The sequence below is a fragment of the Myotis nattereri genome (assembly GCF_964212035.1).
Source record: "Myotis nattereri genome assembly, chromosome: 2".
In the NCBI taxonomy this organism is placed as follows: domain Eukaryota; kingdom Metazoa; phylum Chordata; class Mammalia; order Chiroptera; family Vespertilionidae; genus Myotis; species Myotis nattereri.
This window is the reverse complement of record NC_138076.1, coordinates 58,057,672-58,077,919: the sequence shown is the minus strand read 5'-3', so window position 1 is coordinate 58,077,919 and position 20,248 is coordinate 58,057,672. Positions and strand designations below refer to the sequence as shown.

Genomic DNA, 20,248 nt, shown 5'->3' with positions numbered 1-20,248 from the left:
CTCTCTGCTCATGAAGTTGTGCTGCCACCTCTTAGTACAGCAGTTCTCAACCTCTGGGTCGCGACCCCTTTGGGGGTCGAACGACCCTTTCACAGGGGTCGCCTAAGACCATCAGAAAACACATATATAATTACATATTGTTTTTGTGATTAATCACTATGCTTTAATTATGTTCAATTTGTAACAATGAAAATACATCCTGCATATCAGATATTTACATTACGATTCATAACAGTAGCAAAATTACAGTTATGAAGTAGCAACGAAAATAATTTTATGGTTGGGGGTCACCACAACATGAGGAACTCTATTAAAGGGTCGCTGCATTAGGAAGGTTGAGAACCACTGTCCTAGTATCTCATGATCAAAGCCGGCCCACGAGCTCCATAACTGTGCCCCTGCCTGAGGGAAGAGAGAAAGAAAGGACGCAATGAAGCTGCCCCTGCTCCTGAGACACATATCCCAGTGGCCACACCTAACTGGGTGGGAGGTTGTGAAATGCTGCTCCTAGTCCTGTGTCTGCTCACACATGTTGAGGTTCCTATTTCTAAAGGAAAATGGAGAAGCGGATTGTGGGAGCAGATTGAAGTCTCAGGGTTCCTGAACCATCCCAGGTGATGGCTTATCAGTGGATGGTAGCTCAGGGCCTCCTATAAAACGTCTCTTTGTGTATACAAAGACATTGTGATGAGACCCTCCATTCACTGCTAACATGTCTTTCCTGAGGAACAAAGGATTTGAAATCCGTGTGGCCATTTGAGAATGATGCTGGCCTGATGCCCTCAACTTACAGGATCTGCGGATAAAGAGAATCAGGGACCTGGGTCCCTGAACAGTTCCGTAATATAGCCAGTTTATCAGAGGCAACACTAGGGCTGGAAACCAGCACACTGGAGTCCCTTTCACTAACTATGGGGTTTTTAAATGAGTACAATAAATAGCAAAATGATCTTATCAGAGCAGAACACAGCAACAGACTTAGCCTCACATGCCGTTCTCTTATTTAGATAATTCAGGATTTCATTAACTTTTAAAATTTCTGTGACACACTGCTAACTCCTACTTAACTTGTGGTTTTTATGATTCTGGATTAATTTTTTTTTAATTTTTATTGAATTTTTTTGGGTGACATTGGTTCACAAAACCATACAGATCTCAGCAAAACATCTGCACACTGCATTGTGTGCCCATTGCCCAAAGAAATGTCTCTTTCTGTCCCCATTTTCCCCCCTTTGCTCGCCTCCATCTACCCCTACCCCCTTTTCCCTCTGGCTACCACCACATTGTTGTCTGTGTCTCTGTGCTATATATATTTCTTAATCCCTTCACTTTCTTTCATCCAGTCCCCCCATGCCCTTCCTCTCTAACAGTCTGTTCCATGTATCCATGCCTTTGTTTCTACTTCGTTAGTTTATTATGTCATTAGAGTCCACATGTAACTGAGATCATATGGTATTTGTCTTTCTCTGACTGGCTTATTTCCCTTGACATAATAACCTCCAGGTCCATTCTTGCAGTTACAGAAGGTAAGATTTCCTTCATTTTCATGGCTGAATATTATTCCATTGTGTAAATATATCATTTGCAAAATAAGCTCTGTTTTAGCTTGCATTTCTATAAATTTCTTCTTTCACCAGTTACTTTTTGTACTCTGTACGTGTCACTATTGAATTTGTTGAATTTACAGTCCCTTTGAATCCCATTTAACATGATGCTTTATAAAGTCAAACCCTGATACTCAATAAAATTTTTTACTAAAGTTAATATGTATTATGTCCATCATATGCTGCCCCTCCCCTAATTTACTATATTTACCACTGTTGTAAAAAAGTTAGATTGTAATTTACTCCAATGCGGAAATGGGGAAAATCAAATCATCCTATCTAATAAAGAGGGAATATGCAAATTGACTGTCATCATTACAAAGATGGTGGCACCCAGTTCCCTCAGCTCTGCCAGATTCCCCCATTCCTTTCAGCCCTGCTGTGGGAGTGGCAGGTGCACAGTGTGGTCAGACCCGCCCTCAGCCCCCCAGCCGCCCAGGGCCGGCCTAAGATGCAGGCAAGCCTCGGATGGTGGCTACCCAGCTGCCTAGGGCCGGCCCGAAGCGTAGGCAAGCCTCGGATGTTGACTGCCCAGCCAATGCCCGAGGTGCAGACAAGGCTCGGATGGCGGCTGCCCAGCTAACGCCCGAGGCACAGACAAGCCTCAGATGGTGCCTGTCCAGCCACCCAGGGCTGCCCGAGGCTCAGGTAACCAGGGCAGGCTGAGGCTTGCGCTGCTGGCACTGGCAGCAGCAGAGGTGTGATGGGGGCATTGCCTTCCCCTGATCACTGGGTTGCCTCCTGCCCCTGAGGGCTCCCAGACTGTGAGAGGGGGCAGGTCAGGCTGAGGGAACCCCCATCCAGTGCATGAATTTTCATGCACCAGGCCTCTAGTCAATATATATAAAAGCCTAAGCAACCGCTTGACCGGTTGCTATAATGCACACTGACCACCAGGGGGCAGATGCTCAATTCAGGAGCTGCCCCCTGGTGGTCAGTGCACTCCCACAGCGGGAGAAAAGCTCAGTTGATCAAAGGGCACCAGACACTGGACTCATGGCTGGCAAGCGCAGCTGCGGCAGTGCGAGCCTCTCCCACGAACACTCCTCCTGCACGTCCCTCCCCCATCTATATCAGGGCTGGGATTGGTACCAGCATCAGGACTGACTGGGCCTGAGCCCGCGGCCACTTCTCAGTCATGGGCATGCCAGTATCACCTAGGACGTACACAGAGACCACAGTGGAGCAGCAGTGAGCCTGCCGAGCCGTGGCAGGTGCAGCGAGGCGGGGAGGAACAGGAGCAGCATGGCACCCAGCCCAGGCTCAGAGTCCTCCCCTTCGTGCATTACTACATCCCTTGGGAGATATCGGACTGCTGGTTTCAGCCCTAGTCCCGCAGGCCACACTGAGGGACCCCACCAGTGCACGGATCCATGCACCAGGCCTCTAGTATACCAATGTTACTCATTTTTTTCTTGCACAATAACTTCCAATCACCAACTGTGTTTTAGGCACTTTAAACACAGGTTTCTGTGTCTTGCCTTTGCAGAAATTGTCACAACCTAGGAAAAATTTCAATAGTTAAGTGCCTGCAAAATTATTTAAGAAATACTATCGTAATTCAAGAGGTCCCACAAACCACTGCTAGATTCATTACACTCTCTTTAGTAGAGAAAAATGAACTAGAGAAAAACTTTTTCTATTATATATGTGCTTTAATGGTATCATCAATTCATTTGCTCATATACATGTTTCAGGATGAATTAAAACCAAATTTGAAATGTGATTTGTAACTTATTCCACTGGCAAAAGTAAGTAACAAATCTTCCTTTTCCACCTTCACTCTCTCATCCCCACCCTACTCCCACTTACCTCTAGGAGATTGGTTCAACGGTAGTTAGTACAGCATGCTTGCTGTATTACACTTACTATGCTTACATTAAAAAACACAACACAATATCATCAGTGTATCTCCCTAATCAGCTATAATTCTTTAATCTCCTCAAATATTCAGGCAGTGCTCACACCCCCCAAATTATGCTATCAATTTCTCTCTATATTTAAGTCTGTTTGAACCATGATTCAAAAAGCTCTGTACATTGCATTTGATTAATATGCTCTTGTCTATTTTATACTAGAGGCCCGGTGCATGAATTCATGCACCAGTGGGGTCCCTCGGCATGGCCTACGGGATAGGGCCAAAACTGGCTCTCTGACATCCCCCAAGGGGTCCCTGATTGCGAAAGGGTGCAGGCCATGCTGAGGGACCCCACTGGTGCATGAATGGGGCTGGGGAGGGACATGGGAGGTTGGCCAGCTGGGGAGGGATCATGGGAGGGCTCCAAGGCATGTCCAGCCCATCTCGCTCAGTCCTGATCGGCCGGACCCCAGCAGCAAGCTAACCTATTGGTCGGAGCATCTGCCCCCTGGTGGTCAGTGCACATCATAGCGAGCAGTTGAGCAGCCTTAGCATATCATTAGCATATTATGCTTTGATTGGTTGAATGGCTGACCGACTGACCGGACACAGCACATTAGGCTTTTATTATATAGGATAGATACTTTCTCCATCTCTCTCCCTCCTTTGCAATTATGTTGTTGTAGAAGAAGGAGAAGGGGAAAGAGAAGAGATCAGGAAGGAAAGGGGAAAGAGAAGCTGAGTAATTGTCTCATAGTTTCCTGCAGTTTTTATTTTGTTTTGTTTTATACATGTTTCTTGGCCCTTGTATTTCTGTATTGTGAGACTCAATCAGATTCAGTTGGGTAGTGATGGTGTGGTGGTGTGTGTGCGCAAAGTCTATGTAAATGATCATGGGTGCTTTTATTGGAGGCACATGATGCCTTTCATTTTGTGCTTAGCAATTTATTTTTTGAATCTATTTTGAACTAATACATTTCAACATATTTTATGTGTTTCAATCCATGGGAGTTATTCTTCTTCTTGACACTTAAGAAGTCTAATTTTTGGACAGTGGGAACTTACTTCCCATTGGTTCCTAAGTCCTTTTGACACACTCCTACCAGCTTTGATAAGAAGTTCCAGGCTCGCCTAGTACATTACCTTCCTACCTTAGACCTGCAATCAGCACTTTTTTCTAAGACCCCTGGATTGTTTTTATGAAAAATGGTATTTAGAAACCAAAATCTAGTCACTAGGGTAAATCATTGCTATTGTGCTGGTCAATATCTCTAGGCCATTCAAGTGTATAGTGCTGAAAGAATTATTTTTTCTTGCTAAAAGTGTCAATGAGTTTGTACTGATATGCCAGTCAATTCAAGTCAGGATTATAATAAGGTTAAACTCATTAACCTAGTGAATATCTTTTTTCTCCCGTGCCATTAATACCAGTTCATAGTGAAGCACACCTTTTATTTGCTTTATGCACAGTGTACACATCACAGTCTCAAAATAACCTGTGAGCATCAGTATCAACAGTATATTTTTAGTTATTTTTTCAATTCAAAAGTTTTCTAGGAGCCTTAACCAGTTAGGCTCAGTGGATAGAGCGTCGGCCTATGGACTGAAGGGTCCCAGGTTCGATTCCAGTCAAGGGCATCTACCTTGGTTGTGGGCACATTCCCAGTAGGGGGTGTGCAGGAGGCAGCTGATTGATGTTTCTCTCTCATCGATGTTTCTAGCTCTCTATCCCTCTCCCTTCCTCTCTGTAAAAAAATCAATAAAATATATTTTAAAAAAAGTTCTCTAGGAAAGGGCCGGTGTCTAAAACTGGCAGTATGGGTCATTCTTTTTTAAACAAACACAAAATGCATGGCTTAATCATATTTACTTGGTGTTATTTAAGATCTGTATGAAAGTGCTGAAGTTCAATCTGTGTGGAAGTCCATCTGAGGAGGATGGTACAATTTTCTGCTCAGAATTAGTACCTGGTAATTCAAATGAGTCACAAGAATGTCCATAGCTACTTCTCGTTTCTGCTGTGCATTAACCAGAGGGCTAACTTATTTGCAGAGAAACTCTCTAGTGATGTGACAAGACTCACAATGAGTTGGTCTCCCTCCATGAGAAAGGCACAGGAGGGGTCGAGCCATACCCGATTATACCATGCTTCTGTCTGGTATCCCTGAACGCTTACCACAACCGCTTTGAAGCACTGCAGTAACAGATGGTAAATTTAAAAGGACAGCTTTTAAAATTTAAAACAAATCCAAATGTAAACCTCCCTCCTCTTCTCCATTCCACTCTTTGCCAAAAAAAGGGGAGAAAAACATCTCAAGTGTGATTTTGAGATGTTTATTTTAAGAGTATCATTTATTGTAGATTTCAAAATCCATTACAACTCATATTAAACAGTGTTGTGTGTGTTTTGTAAGCCTGTGCCTCATTTTTTTGTCAGCTGATGACCAGTATGTGGGAACAAGAGTTACTGAGGCCATACATTCTAGGAGGTGGTGCCAAGAGGTGAGCTGCTGCCATGCCCAGTGGACTCCTCAGACTGGTACCAGACGTCATATCACTGTACCGGGACGAAAGTGACACTTTCTAATCTTAATTTCTATGAGAAAATGTTTTATATAATGTGCCTTTTAGTTTTTATGTAAGAGAGTTTAAAACCATGTAGAACTTTCTTTCATTCTCTGACAGGGCTGGGCTTGTAGAGGAATGATGCTCCCAGTAGGGTGCACTGGGAGCTGCTGGAACCGGATATGTAACCTGCACACAGTCAGCCATCTCCTGTGGAGTGGGGGTACGATGTCCTGTTTAGATTGGGGTTTTTAAAGGTAGGTAATAAAAAAGTGTAGACTTCTTACCGAAATGGCATTCGAAGTTCATGCTTTGAATCACCACAGACTCCACCTCCAACCACATAACAATGGAAGAAAAAATGTTTAATGGACCCAGAACTGGAGGCAAAATGCGAGATGGAAGCCACTGGACTGCCATTCTCAGTACCAGTGTGGCAGAGACAGGGGGATTCAGTTTCCGCAGGCCATGGACAAGTGGGATGGGGTGGCAAGTCAGTCGCCGCCACCCACCTTCCTCTCCCCCATCCTGGGAACAGAGACAGGAAAAGGTGCTGCCCTGGAGCTACAGCTTGTAGGAATCCAAGAGCCAAGGTAGACGCCAGGACACTCAGCCGTCATGACCAAGCCTAGCTGATTTATCATTTCACTTTAAACCATCCCTAATCTGGTGATGGAATAAGAACACCGAGCAGCAAGAAAAGAAGTGGTTTTGGACGATGGGTCTTTAGTCTGGACTGAGGCAACCACAAAATTTCTAAATAGAGAGGAGGAAGAGCGAGGGAAAGAAAAGTTGTAAGAACTCAAGTGATCTACAAACCAAAATTCCCAAACATACAAACAAAATTAACACCAAGAAAGATAGCAAGTCATATAAAATATTGGGAAATGAAATCAATCTAGACAAAATGCAAATAAATGTGCCAACTTAAAAAGCCTTTAAGATTAGTATGTATAGAGTTATCAAGGTGATACAAAAAGGAATAGTATCATTCCAAAGAAGTGGAAAGTTATGCAACAAATGTAATTTCTAAAACTCAGCTGAATAAACTCTAAACTTGGATAATCAAGATTTGAATAACATAAATAAGCAACATGATTTCAATCATGTATATTTTCATAAATATTATAAGTTTAGATGTTATATATTTCTATGTATATAAATTATATGTGTGCATGTATCCTACACCTAACAAGTAAAATAGATACATACTCTTCATGCACACATGCAACATTTTCAAGTATTGACTATGTACTAGGGCACAAAGGTTGTCTCATCAAATATCAATGAATCAGATTTATGTAGTAAAAGATGATGAAAATATATACAAGCAAGTAAAATTATATTTTCTAAATTACAAATGAGCCAACAATACAATAACAATTAAATTATGGCCAAACAACCACAACAGCATTTCAGAGAGGAAGGGAGAGGGAGAGATGGAAACAGCAATGATCCCCCTACAGGGGATCAAGCTGGAAACCTGGGCATGTGCCCTTGACCAGAATGGAACCCGGGACCCTTCAGTTGGCAGGCCAACACTCTATCCATTGAGAAAAACCACCCAGGGCTCAGCCAAAATCTTTAAGGTAAATCTTACCCTTTATATAGTAGCAGAAATAGTTCACATAGAAGTATATTTAGTAGGCAGTGCCAACACTAAATATTTCTTATTCTTCTGGTCATATGCTGCTTTGAAGTTATGTGTAGCCAATGACTTGCTTTGCTCAATGCAATGAGTAGAAGGATTTTGTGCCAGGGACTTTATAAGTTAGTACTCAGTTGGTCAGACCTTTTGTTCTTACCCTGGCAATTAGGGAAGCAGGGAGATGGAGCCACCCTGAGCCTACGAACCTGAGGAAGGATGACAGTCTCCCAAGCCAGCTCTGTCTTCCTGTTTGTCCACATGAGCACTGCATCTTCATGGTGACGGAATGCCACCATCTCGTTTCCAAGTTAGGTATCCACAGTTATTACCTGGATTTCTGTCTTCTCCAAGATACGTTATTATAGATTTTTTTTATTTTTAGAGATGCATCTGCAATCTCTTGGCCTAATCATCTAATGAGCCTGATCTTTTAAAATCATGTTTTATTGTTTTTGTTTTTTTCTGCCTCCAGTTCATTAGTAGCACCTGGGAACTTCCAGACACTGTTTTCCACAGACTAATAAAAAATGCTTACAAATACAATCAAATAAAGCTCCGAGTCTGAAAACAGGCTTTAAGCTGGTTCGAAAGCTGGAAAACTCTCCTAGGAGTTAATTTCCCCCCTCCTGTCTATTTGACACTTCCTTAGTTACCAGAGTTTATTCATCTTTGAAGCTTTTGCATTCTGTTTTGGTGAAAGCCACCATATTCTATCTAATAAAAGAGAAACATGGTAATTGGCGTACGACCACTACCCTTCCCATTGGCTAATCAGGGCGATATGCAAATTAACTGCCAGCCAAGATGGCGGCTGGCAGCCAGGCAGCTTAAAACTAACATGAGGCTTGCTTGCTTCAGTGACGGAGGATTCCAACGTTCCCCGCCTGCTGCTGCAGGCCTCTGAGCTGGCAGTTTGAAACATAGTTACAAAAATAGAAGCTAAACAAAACCCCAGAAACCAGCTTTGAGCTAGCCGGGATCTCAGACCTGGAGTTGATACAGAGTTTCGATTGTAGAACCTTAACAAACCAGATACCTGTTTTCAGGAGCGGAGGCCTAAGAGCTGGAGCCTCAGAGCTAAAGCTGGCTCAGAATAAAAAAAGAAAAAAGAAAAAAAGGAGCAGTTGGGAGCTTCCATCACCCACCAGCCTGAAAACAGCCCTCAGCCCCTCACCCAGACTGGCCAGGCACCCCAGTGGGGACCCCCACCCTGAAGGGTGTGTGACCAGCTGCAAACAGCCATCATCCCCTCATCCAGGCTGGCCAGGCACCCCAGTGGGGACCCCCACCCTGATCTGGGACACCCTTCAGGGCAAACCAGCCAGCCCCCACCCATGCACCAGGCCTCTATTCTATATAGTAAAAGGGTAATATGCCTCCCAGCACTGGGATCAGCGGAGCCGCGAGGTCTCCCGGCACCAGGATCAGCGTGACAGGGGCCAGCGCTCAAACACCCTGATCGCCCTGCGGCTCTGTGTGTGACAGGGGGCGGGGCCACAACCTTCCTATAGGCCCTGCTCTGTGCCTGATAGGGGGAAGCTCCCCAACCTCCTGATCGCCCTGCGTCTCTGTGTGTGACAGAGTGCGGCGCCCCAACCCACCCACCCCACGGGCCCTGCTCTGTGTGTGACAGGGTAGAGCCATAACCTCCCCATCGGCCCTGCCCTGAGTGTGAGAATGGCAGCGCCCCAACCCCCTGATCGGCCCTGCTCTGTGGGTGATAGAGGGCAGCGCCCCAACCCCCTGATCCACCCTGCTCTGTGCGTGACAGGGGGGAGCTCCCCAACCCCCTGATGGGCCCTGCTCTGTGCGTGACAGGGGGCAGCGCCCCAACCCCCGGATTGGCCCTGCTCTGTGCATGACAGGGGGTGGTGCAGCAACCTCCCCATTGACCCTGCCTTGAGTGTGACAGGGGGCGGTGCCCCAACCCCCCAATCGGCCCTACCCTAAGCATGACTGAGGGTGGCATCGCAACCTCCCAATCCGCCCTGCTCTGTGCATGACAGGGGGCGGCGCCCCAACTCCCCAATCGGCCCTGCTCTGAGCCGGACCAGGGGCTGCACCTAGGGATTGGGCCTGCCCTCTGCCACCCGGGAGCAGGCCTAAGCCAGCAGGTCTTTATCTCCCAAGGAGTCCCAGACTGCGAGAGGGCACAGGCTGGGCTGAGGGACTCCCCCTCCCCCCCGAGTGCACAAATTTTTGTGCACCGGGCCCCTAGTCTTTAATAAAAGCATTTTCTGCTAGTTGACACATATCTTCCTTTCGGAAAACAAACAAGAAAAATATCTCCAAAGATAAGAAATAAGAACCTAACTGTAATCATTATGACAAATCCTTTTGTGACACAATTATAATCATTGTTTCTGTGAAGGATCTAGAACAAGATATTACAGTTGAAAACACAGATCACTCCTTTACGATAGAATTATCATTCTTTTCTGAAAATTAATTATGTGCACAGACTATGATGAGGTACCCACTGACGATTTGTTTTGAATAAACTTGCGGCAACTTCTTTGAGGCTGGCTTATGACTTCTAGATATGATGACTTGCCCATGAGAATGCTGCACTATTCTCTGTACGCTGCCTTCCAGTGCCATTAACTGAGATTCTAACAGTCATGGCTTTGCCAACTGTGCTGGCCCCTTGAAGGAGAACTGAAGGACCCGTTGTCATAGGAAGGCTCCTTGCACTGTCCTGTCACACAGACTTTCAAATGACTTCTGACTTTGGTTTGTAAACACTCCAGGGTGATTGCAATTTTTTGCAAGGGAGTTTTACTAAAGCTCTGGAAATGATCAAAGAAAATTCTTTGAATTGAAGAAAGAAAACTCTACCACATTGGCATTTATGATAAAATATTTGGGGAAAACAAGAAAATAGATTGTCCTAAATCCAAATACTTTCGAAAGATCTAGAGGAGACCCCAAGTGTGATGGCAGTTTAAATTACCGATTTTTTTCTGGCAAGACTCAAGTCATACCAGACTCACTTTTCTCTTTGAGGAAATTAAAAAAAATAAAATAAAGGTACTTTTAAGTATGAGGTTATTCTTCCAGATTTAAGCAATCTCACATGCTTACTGTTAAAAAATGTCTATCTATTTTGGGTAAAAAATGTTTCAGGTTTTGAAAACCTTTCTGAATTTATTTATTACATTTTTAAATTTTAAAATACCTCCAAAACCATTTTGGGATCTGTTCAGGCCGGACATAGGCTGTGAGAGAGGTTACTGGCATTTGAAGAATCCAAATGGCTAGAAATGCAAAACAAAGAAGTGATGGTTTATGCTCTTTTGTCATCTGAGCAGAAATAAGTATTGAATGAATAGCCATTGTAATGTTGTTCCAGCCCTGGCAACTTTGTTGATCTTGGAAACGTACTGTTTTCTAATCTGTGCTTGGTGACTTTTAAAGTTTCAATAATATTTGCTTGCTAATGAATCAGACTTTGTTCCAGGCATTCCTGACTATTGATTTTGCATTAGTTAATAGCTTTTATTGATAAGTCACTAAGACCAGAGCAGGGTATTTTGCTGGGTGCTGCCTAAGACCAGAAAAGAGATATTGTAATTTATGAGCTTGAACTCTGAGTCCAGGCTGCCTAGCTTCAAATCCGGGCTCTGCCCCTTACTGGCTGGGTAACTTTGGGCAGACTGTTTGACCTGTCTCTGCCTCCATTTCTTCATTTATAAAATAAGGATAACAATAGAAACTACCTCAAAGGGTTGTTTGATGATTAAATTAGTTAATATGAGTAATAGGCTTAGAATAATTGCTGGCATTTACTAAGCACCAACAGCTACTATAAAGATAAACTGTAAAAATTTCATTTTAATGGGAGTAGCAGTGGATAAAAACAAAGCGATTTGACCACAGAGGAAATAATACTAGCTAGGAATTAGAACTAGGTGCTGTATCCTAGTTCTATCCTTGCTTAATATATTCTGTAGCCTATCTAATGGTGACCACCACACTTGCCCCAAAGGCTCGCAGCAGGATAAAGAGATCCAGATGAAATTCGTATGCTTTCTACAGGAAGTCCTCCCCAAATTAATTGTTCCTTCTTGGGCATTCCTGATGCTGTTAACTTGTATTTTCCTTTTTTAAAAAATATATTTATTGATTTTTTACAGAGAGGAAGGGAGAGAGATAGAGAGTTAGAAACATCGATGAGAGAGAAACATCGATCAGCTGCCTCCTGCACATCTCCCACTGGGGATGTGCCCGCAACCCAGGTACATGCCCTTGACCGGAATCGAACCTGGGACCTTTCAGTCTGCAGGCCGAGGCTCTATCCACTGAGCCAAACCAGTTTCAGCTTGTATTTTCCTTTTTAATTATCTTTTTCAAAACATTGAATTTATTGGGGTTACATAGGTTAATAAGACCATACAGGTTTCAAGTGTACAATTCCATAACACATCATCTATATACCTCATCATGCGCTCACCACCCAAAGTCAAGTCTCTTTCCACCACCCTTTATCTCCCCTTTGGCCCCTCCCCCTCTGGCAATCACCATGCTGCTGTATGTGGGGTTCCACCCCCCTCAACCGCCCTCCCCTCTGACAGCGGTCAGTCTGCTCCCTGTTGTTTTCATCATGATCCTTATCACACTGAGTCTTGTACTATAGTTAGTTTCTCATATGCTCTTTTTCTCCAGCCAGATAAGGTCTTGGTGGCAGAGACACTGTTTTACTCACTCTTAAAATACCATCTAGCTTTGTGACTTGAATGTAATAGACATGTAATAACTGTTTATTATAAAGGGCTCCGACAAGTATAGCTTGCCAAATAAACAGAATTGTTATTATTACTATTATTATTATAACTACTACTGCATGTGACTTTGTAGGATATAATTACATGGGTAGTAGAGTGGTGTCAGAACAGAGGGGGACTAGAGCCTTGCCCCAGAGATATTGATTGCGCGTTCAGTTCCAGGCCACAACAATGAAGCGACACGTAACCATGCTTTCAGTAAAAAAAGAAAGAAAGAAAGAAAGAAAGAAAGAAAGAAAGAAAGAAAGAAAGAAAGAAAAAAAGCAAAGCAACATCTGTGGAGTGCAATAAAGCAAAGCACATAAAATGAGGAATGCCTGTATTTACACAAATTCTGGCGTCATGCTTTCTTTTGTTTTCTCTCTGCATTATCCCCTTACAAGAAAATGCACTAATTACTAGTAGATGCATGTGTTTTTCTACCTTTTAACTGGGTGAGATGAGAAATAATTGATTATTATGGGGTCTGTAAAAAGCCTTTTGATCCTCCTGGGTTGTTACCATTTGGTAAATGAGTTTTATGGAAATAATTAGGTTCTTGTCTAAATTTCAACTAGAACTTGGATATTCATCTATTCTTCAAAAACCTATTTCAATGTTTCTTTGTTATGTGCTAAACACTGTGCTAGGCACTGCACAATGGCAGCGGGATGTCACAGCATTCAAGACTATTATGTGTGAATAAACAGGAATGTCCATTAAGATGCCAAAAAAAAAAAAAAAAAAAAAAGCAAACACTGTAGTCTGGGCTGAATCCACATGAAAACACAGTCAGGGACCTTTGATCTCAGTTTAACACATTCGGTGACTCTCTCTTGCAGTCACTGGATCTATCAACTTGAATGAATGTGATGCTCATATTAAGGTATGTCCACTGTACTGATTGAAAATGCACTTTTCAAACACGGCGCTTACTCTGAGAGGAACTGTACTCTAAGACGATGATATAAGGAAAGGAGGGGTTGGACCACTAGAAAATGCTGTGGATTGTCATTTTCATGATTTAACTTGGGCAAGTAACCTAACCTTGTAAGGTCATCTATAAAACGGGGATAATAAATAATCAGCTGTTCCTAGGTTTCCTTGGAGAATTCAATTTACAAATTCAAGAAGAAACTATGCTCTTTTGCAATTCTGTCTCTGCATCAGTTGGATGTCCATAGATCATTAGAGATGGATGTGAAAACTACAAGTCAAAATAAGTTTACTTTCTCTCTTGAAAGAACACGTGGCATATGGATGTTTCTGATCAGCTTATGGTGCTTCAAACATATCTGTAAGGCATGACATTTTTAATGAGACATAGATATTTTTCATATCTTCTTTGTAAACCTCTGAAATCACCTTGTGTATTTCATTTAAAATGGAAAAAATTAAAATCGAGCAACTATGTGTGAAATTTCTTTCAAAACACAAAGCCTACACATTTGCATCAAAATAAAAAAATCAAGTCTGATTAATTAAAACCTTGACACCATCAACCTCTTTTAATTATGTACGTGTTAAAGATACTGGCATCCTGGGGATACCAACTTAAAACCAGTATGCATTTTTCATGCCTCTGGTGTGTATACATGTGTAATTCACAGAAGGGGTAAAAAGAGGAAGGAAAGAAATGATTTAAAATTTCTCTAGACACAAATCACTTCACACTTTTAAAACAGGAAGAGGGCACATTTCTATTTGCAGAATAGAAATTTAGGCCAGAATGTTTTAATCTCTCTTTTAGGTCTAAATTTCAATGAATGCATTCTTTTTAAGAAACAAAGACTTTTATAATAAGTGTTACTTAGAAAACACAGTTCTAAAGCTTGACTACTGGTTGTTTGGATGTATTCTATAGACCATACGGGGTGCATGGGGGAGGAACCGGCTGTTCATTCCTCTCCTCTAGTGTATACCTTTTGCACTAGAGTGACTGCTTTTCTTTACATGTTAATTCTTGTTGTCTTCACTAGCCTGTGCCTATTCCCAATTTCCTTTCTAATGTGGAACTCAGCAGCTCTTTGTTCTCATTGTGTCTGTCGTCTCCCTTTCTTTGTGTTGCAGGGATACTGCTACCAGCATCTGCCACTGAGCATGCGGAAAAAAATCCTTCAATAGATTCTTTACTTCGGACTTTTCAGTAGTCTTACTCCACTTCTCCAGGTTTTAGTCATAACCACAATATCCAGAAGATAAACCGAAACTTGGAAAGGTGATGGGTGATACAGGTGGTTTGGTGGTGATGTAGCCAGCTGGAAGGAAGGTTCCGGGTAATTATACACACACATTTATCTAATTTATTGAAGCTCTCACCAAGCAAGTTAAGTACGGAACACCCACTTCACACAGAAGCTAGAGATAGAGTTTGACAACCGAGAAGACACAAGTGTTTTTCTGAGCAGGTAGGCACAGAGCCACATCTAAGACCAACCAATACAATGTGTTTGTGTTCCAGAGCCATGTGGTACATTGTCACACAGATCGGTGTGTAAAGTCCCTGAGTCAGCCCTTCACAAGATATCAGAGGATGAGGACCAGTTGTGGGGACTTTTCTCAGAATAAAACCTATGACTTCTGTCTGATTGTATGAGACGTTTAAAATGCTAAGTCAATAGTAATTGAAGAAAACTGGAGTCAATTCTCCTGCGTTTAAAGCCTCTCCTTCCTCGTCTTAAAGCAGGTTTGCGGATGTTTTCCACAAGATGTAAGAAACAGGTGAGTTAAGGGTAGAGTTCTGAGGTTTTCTGTTTTTCTTTCTGTCCCCCAGCAAGTCTGACCTTAATAGCTTGTAAATTACTGAACAGGTGGAGTGCTACCCAATTTTACTCATGTGTCTTGCATAATGACTTTCATCTGTTTTACTCACTGCTTGCATGGCCAAGTCTTACAAAGGTGTCAGGCGCAGAGTGGGTGCTGTTTTTTGTTTAATGAATGTATGAATATATATGATATGGAAAAACGATCGTTTTATCGGGGCAAACTTTGGTGGTAATAGAATAGTTCAAATTAGACTGTTTTTGAATGAACTGAAGTGAACATTTCTCTCTTTAGCAGTTGGCCACTCCCCCTCTCCTAGTGAGGGGATCTCTCTCCTCGGACGCCCCTCTCCCACCATTTTGCTTCTGTACCCACCCGTGAGTGGATTGACAGCATCGTTTCAAAGCCTTTCTGTTCCCTGTATTTACTTTTCGGTTCTGAGGGTAGCATTCCCTTGCCTTTTGATCTTCTACGGGTTTCATTAGCTAGTGGCCAGCAGATCCTGTCGCGAAGCCTAACAGTGTTTTTGGAAGGTAGCAAACCAGAGGGCGCAAGGTGCACGCCTCTAAGCGCTCGCACCTGCAGCAGCGGATTCTTTGGGACCCCGCCCCCGGCTTGGGGAGGCTCGTACTGCGCCCTCCTCCCAGGGCGGGAGGACGTGCCTCTGGCGGGAAAGTTCCGTCAAGGTCCAATCAGGCACCTGGGATTAGGTAGCCTGGGCGGAGCAGAGGCCCCGCCCCTTTGAGGCCTCGCACCCCAGGCCGGTCCTCCACCCAGGCCCCGCCCACCGGTGCCCGCGCCCCACCCCACCCTGGGGCCGCGACTAAAACCCGGAGCCGCGCGGGCGCCCAGGGGACTGGAGAGACGCTCTGAGCATGTGCAGAGCAGCTCGGCGGAGGCTGCCTCGGCCCGGGGCTGGGGCCCGGTGCTGATGCGAGCATCCGACTCAGCCGCAACCTCAGCCCCAGCGCGGTCGGCCCTCCCGGCCGGGGAAGCAGGGAAGGAGCCGTAGCCTCCCCGCGGCCGGAGGAGCCGGCACGACGGTGCGCATCCGCCGGCAGCCGCGGCGCCCACGGGGCCCAGGATGATGGCGGAGCAGGTGAAATGCGCCTCGGCGGGGGGCGGCTCCGGAGCGGGCTCCGGGCCGGTGGTGAACGCGGAGCTGGAGGTGAAGAAGCTGCAGGAGCTGGTGCGCAAGCTGGAGAAGCAGAACGAGCAGCTGCGGAGCCGCGCGGCCAGCGCGGCCGCCGCCCCGCACCTGCTGCTGCTGCCGCCGCCGCAGCCCGCCGCGCCGCCCCCCGCCGGGGCCTGCAGCCCGTTGGGTCCCCGGAGCCCCCCGGCCACCACCGCCGCCGCCTCGGGGGGCCTGGGGCTCGGGCTGGCGCTGGGCGCCGGTGGCGGCGGCGGTGGGAGCGGCGGCACCAGCCCCGCTTTCCCGGGGACCTACTGTCTGCCCAGCCCCGCGCCCTCCCTGCTCTGCAGCCTGGCGCAGCCCCCCGAGGCGTCCTTCGTCTACTTCAAGCCGGCCGCGGGCTTCTTCGGCGCGGGCGGCAGCGGGCCGGAGCCGGGGGGCGCGGGGACGCCTCCCGGGGTACCCCCTGCGCCGCCCTCACCGCCCCCCACGCTGCTGGACGAGGTGGAGCCGCTGGACCTGGAGAGCCTGGCAGCCTGGCGGACCGAGGACGACTACACCTGGTATTGCCGAGCTCCGCTCCCTGCCCCAGGACCCTGGCCTCCGAGGCCCCGGAAGGCGGGGAGGGCGTGGGCTGCAAGAGGGGGGCGGGCGGGCTTGCCAGGGCCCCCGGACGTGGTGGCCTGGCAGGTGCCAAGTTGGGCGCTGAAAGGAGGCTTAACTTGAGGGCGGAAACCTGCTTCCTTCCACGAGCTCCCGCCATGCAGAAGGGGATGAACGGGCCCCTCCATCTCCTTGCATTCTGGTCTCTGCTGATTTTTGGGTCCCAAGCTCCTCATTCGCGTTCATTGAAAAACCCATGCTATTTTGTCCTTTTGTTACTCGGGCTTGCTCCTTTTCCCAGTCTTTTTTCGGTAGTGACGGGGGATGGGGAGGGGTTGGCCTCAGCCTGTGACTGTTTCTGTTCTGCCCACACGAAGGCTGGATGGGGCTCGCGTGGTCCCTCCTCCCGTGTGTGCCAGGCTGCTTCGCGATGGAGCTCTCCTCACAGAGTGCCCCTGCACTCAGTTGTGCAGCCCTACGTCCATTCCCTGCGTTTTCTTTGGTAGCGCCTCATTTCAGAGACTGACTTTGTTTTTTTAAAAGGTGGATTTCCTATCCTATCAATCATGTTGTAAAAAATGGGGGCTTATTAGGGAATGGAGTGGGCAGTTTGAAGACACTTTATTGCCTAGCAACCAAGGGACTTTCTTTAATTTTTAAAATTAAACTGTTGATTGAAGAAAAGTGAGATTAGAGGAACTTATTTTTTATTTTTCAGAAACTTTTAAGTTACCAAAAAAATGTGAGGCTGGCAGAATTTATTTTTCAGTTGAAATCTGGTTAGCTCTTTCTGCTTTCCATCAGTGAGCCACTTTGGAGGGGTTCTAATTCTTTTATTGTTTTTCACGCTACTTGCTCACGGAGTAATACGAACATGCTTTCTTCAGTCACTAGAGGTGGTGGGGTACGGTCAGGTGAGTAGAAGTTTAGGATAGGGTTGGCCTTAGGTTCATGCCAGGGAACATGAACAGCGCTCTCCTCCACACAGCAGTGGCCTGAAGAAGAGCTGCAATCCCTCTTTTATCTTGTTTTTTTAAAATCTAAGGCCCTTCCTACTTTTGCAAGCCGGGCTTCCCTGGCTTTCTTTGTTTTCCTATTGCATGATTGCGCAGGAGGCACTTGGAAATGGAGAACCTTACTGGTTTTCTTTTGGGGACCGTGCTGTTCCTTTTCCCTTACTCTGACGTGAGAACTCTGTAAAGTGCGCTCACTAATTGGTTTGCCTCCGAGAACCAAAATGCATGGAGCATATTCATATGTAAGGCATTCATCCTCCTTGTCAGTGCTTTACTCTTTGGTGGTAGCTCCAAGCTGTAAAATCAAGACAACTTGCTACTTTCTGGAACTTTAAGCCATTCTTTTTAGAAGCTGCACCTTTATTTTTGTGGAACCCAAGTGTACTGTAAGCTCAGTTTCAGCCTGAATATGGTACTGGAAAATGCTCTGTTGGTGGTTCTTAGGCTATCACTAACTATAAGACCTTATGCCACTCTCATATTATTTTGGGTTGATTTAGTCCCCATTTGACCTTTTCTGAAGATATGTACCTAAGTCATGGAAGGGAACTTGTTTGTATTTTTTGATGGGGATGAATTATGTGCCTTAAAATATTAGCATTTAAAACTTATTATGCTATTACTATTTTATAAGTATATTAGATTATTAGATTGGTAGTAGTATGTACATAACTAATACGCTTTTAATATTTTCTCTTTTGAATGGATTTCTACCATAATTAGTTATCATCCAACTATTGCTAGTACTTGATAGCTAGACTTTCCTTTTGTAGTTTATTTTTAATCAAAATAGCATTGAAATAACTTTTAAAAAAATCACCTACTTAGTGGATTAGCCTAGCAGCTCTTTAGATGGTTTGAAGCAAATTTAAATTGTAGCAGGTTTTACTAATTTACTCCTCAAGTATATAGGTGAATAGGTAAATCTTGCCTTGACACTACAAGTGTTTTTATAGACAAATGGCATAGTATTTATAGAGTACTCTATCTTCTTCAAAACAAACCTAGGAATAGAATCCCAGGTGGAAAAACAGGGAGGGATCATTAATCTTAGTGGGATGGATGTAAACATTTTTTAAGGTCACCTGATTTACAGGAAACTTTCTATCATAGCATTTATGCATTGAGATATTTTTGTACTTTAATATTTGGGCTTTTTGATGAATAAATAATCGCCAGGGTTTAACTCATTTGTTAATGCTTGCAAAGCTTTCTAAAGTTCTGTCATCACTGCAAACTGTATGTCCCTGTTTTGTGGTCTCGACTTGGGTTTTTTTTCCAAACGATTATTTAACCTATATGTATTTTCTATCTATAACAAAACAACACAAAATTTTAATGTAAGAAGAATGATGTGTTTTGTTTTTCATTTTGATGAAAAGATTTGAAACAAAACAGTTGTCTTACTTCTTCAAATATTTATCTCAGTTGAATTTAAATATTTAATTTTGCCATAATATCACCTAGTTATCTTAGCACAGTGCTGCTTGAATGAAATGTCTCAGAAAATTAAAGTTGATTGTAGTTCCAGAACCTTAATTCTTAAGTCCAGTTATTATAGTCCCATACCATAGTGTCAGCTCCCTTATTTCACTGTTAAGGAACTGAAGTTCTTAAATGAAATGACTTATGTAAGCTCCTCCAGTTATGTACTGAAAGAATTAAGACCACAATCCAGATTGTTTTCACAAATTCAGAAGTGTTTAAACCATTGAGAATTTCACTCAGCTTTGATGTGACCCATTAGTGGGCTATAAAGTCAGTTTAGTGGATTGTCAGCATTTTTTTTTTAAATGAAGTGCAGTAGAATATAAAATCAGAGTGCATTATATCTTACAATACAAACTTGTCTTGGGTAAACTTATTTTAGTTTAACATGTGTGCGACCTGGGTTGAAATAGTAAATGTATTTGTGCATTATGGTCAGAGTTAGAAAAACTCCCCATTTCTACTGTTTGAAAGCAAAATGAACTTGGAGAAAACAGGTGGGAAAGCAGAGCTCTCTCAAGATAGTGTAGCACTGGGGAAAGTCAGTTTTTGCACACCTCACCCAGAAAGGTAAGTCTATATTCAGAAAATGCCAAAATAAAAACATGCAAGCTAATACATGCTATGTAGTCATAAAACGGGGCCGTTATTTTAGTGGAGTGGTAATGAGCACAATATTGAGGCTTGTGTAAAAGGATTTTAACCTTGTCCAACTGGAAAGGACAGGAGGAAAGTTCATAATTCTAGAAGGAAAAAATGTTATGTATATAAAGTGAAGAAAATTTAATGAATGAATATTCATCTTCCA

General features: G+C 44.2%; 1 protein-coding gene across 2 annotated transcripts in view; it reads left to right on the top strand.

The window, feature by feature from the left end:
- Window positions 1-16,082: 16,082 nt before the first annotated feature.
- Window positions 16,083-20,248, top strand: part of SLAIN1 (SLAIN motif family member 1) — a gene marked incomplete at its 5' end in the record, with an annotated part of 57,120 nt that continues 52,954 nt past the window's right edge. The window contains one exon of one of the 2 annotated variants that reach the window (XM_081083307.1): window positions 16,083-16,896. In XM_081083307.1, the coding sequence (XP_080939433.1) occupies window positions 16,286-16,896 (611 nt within the window). The remainder of the gene's footprint in view (window positions 16,897-20,248) is intronic. The other variant, XM_081083306.1, reaches the window with a different exon arrangement.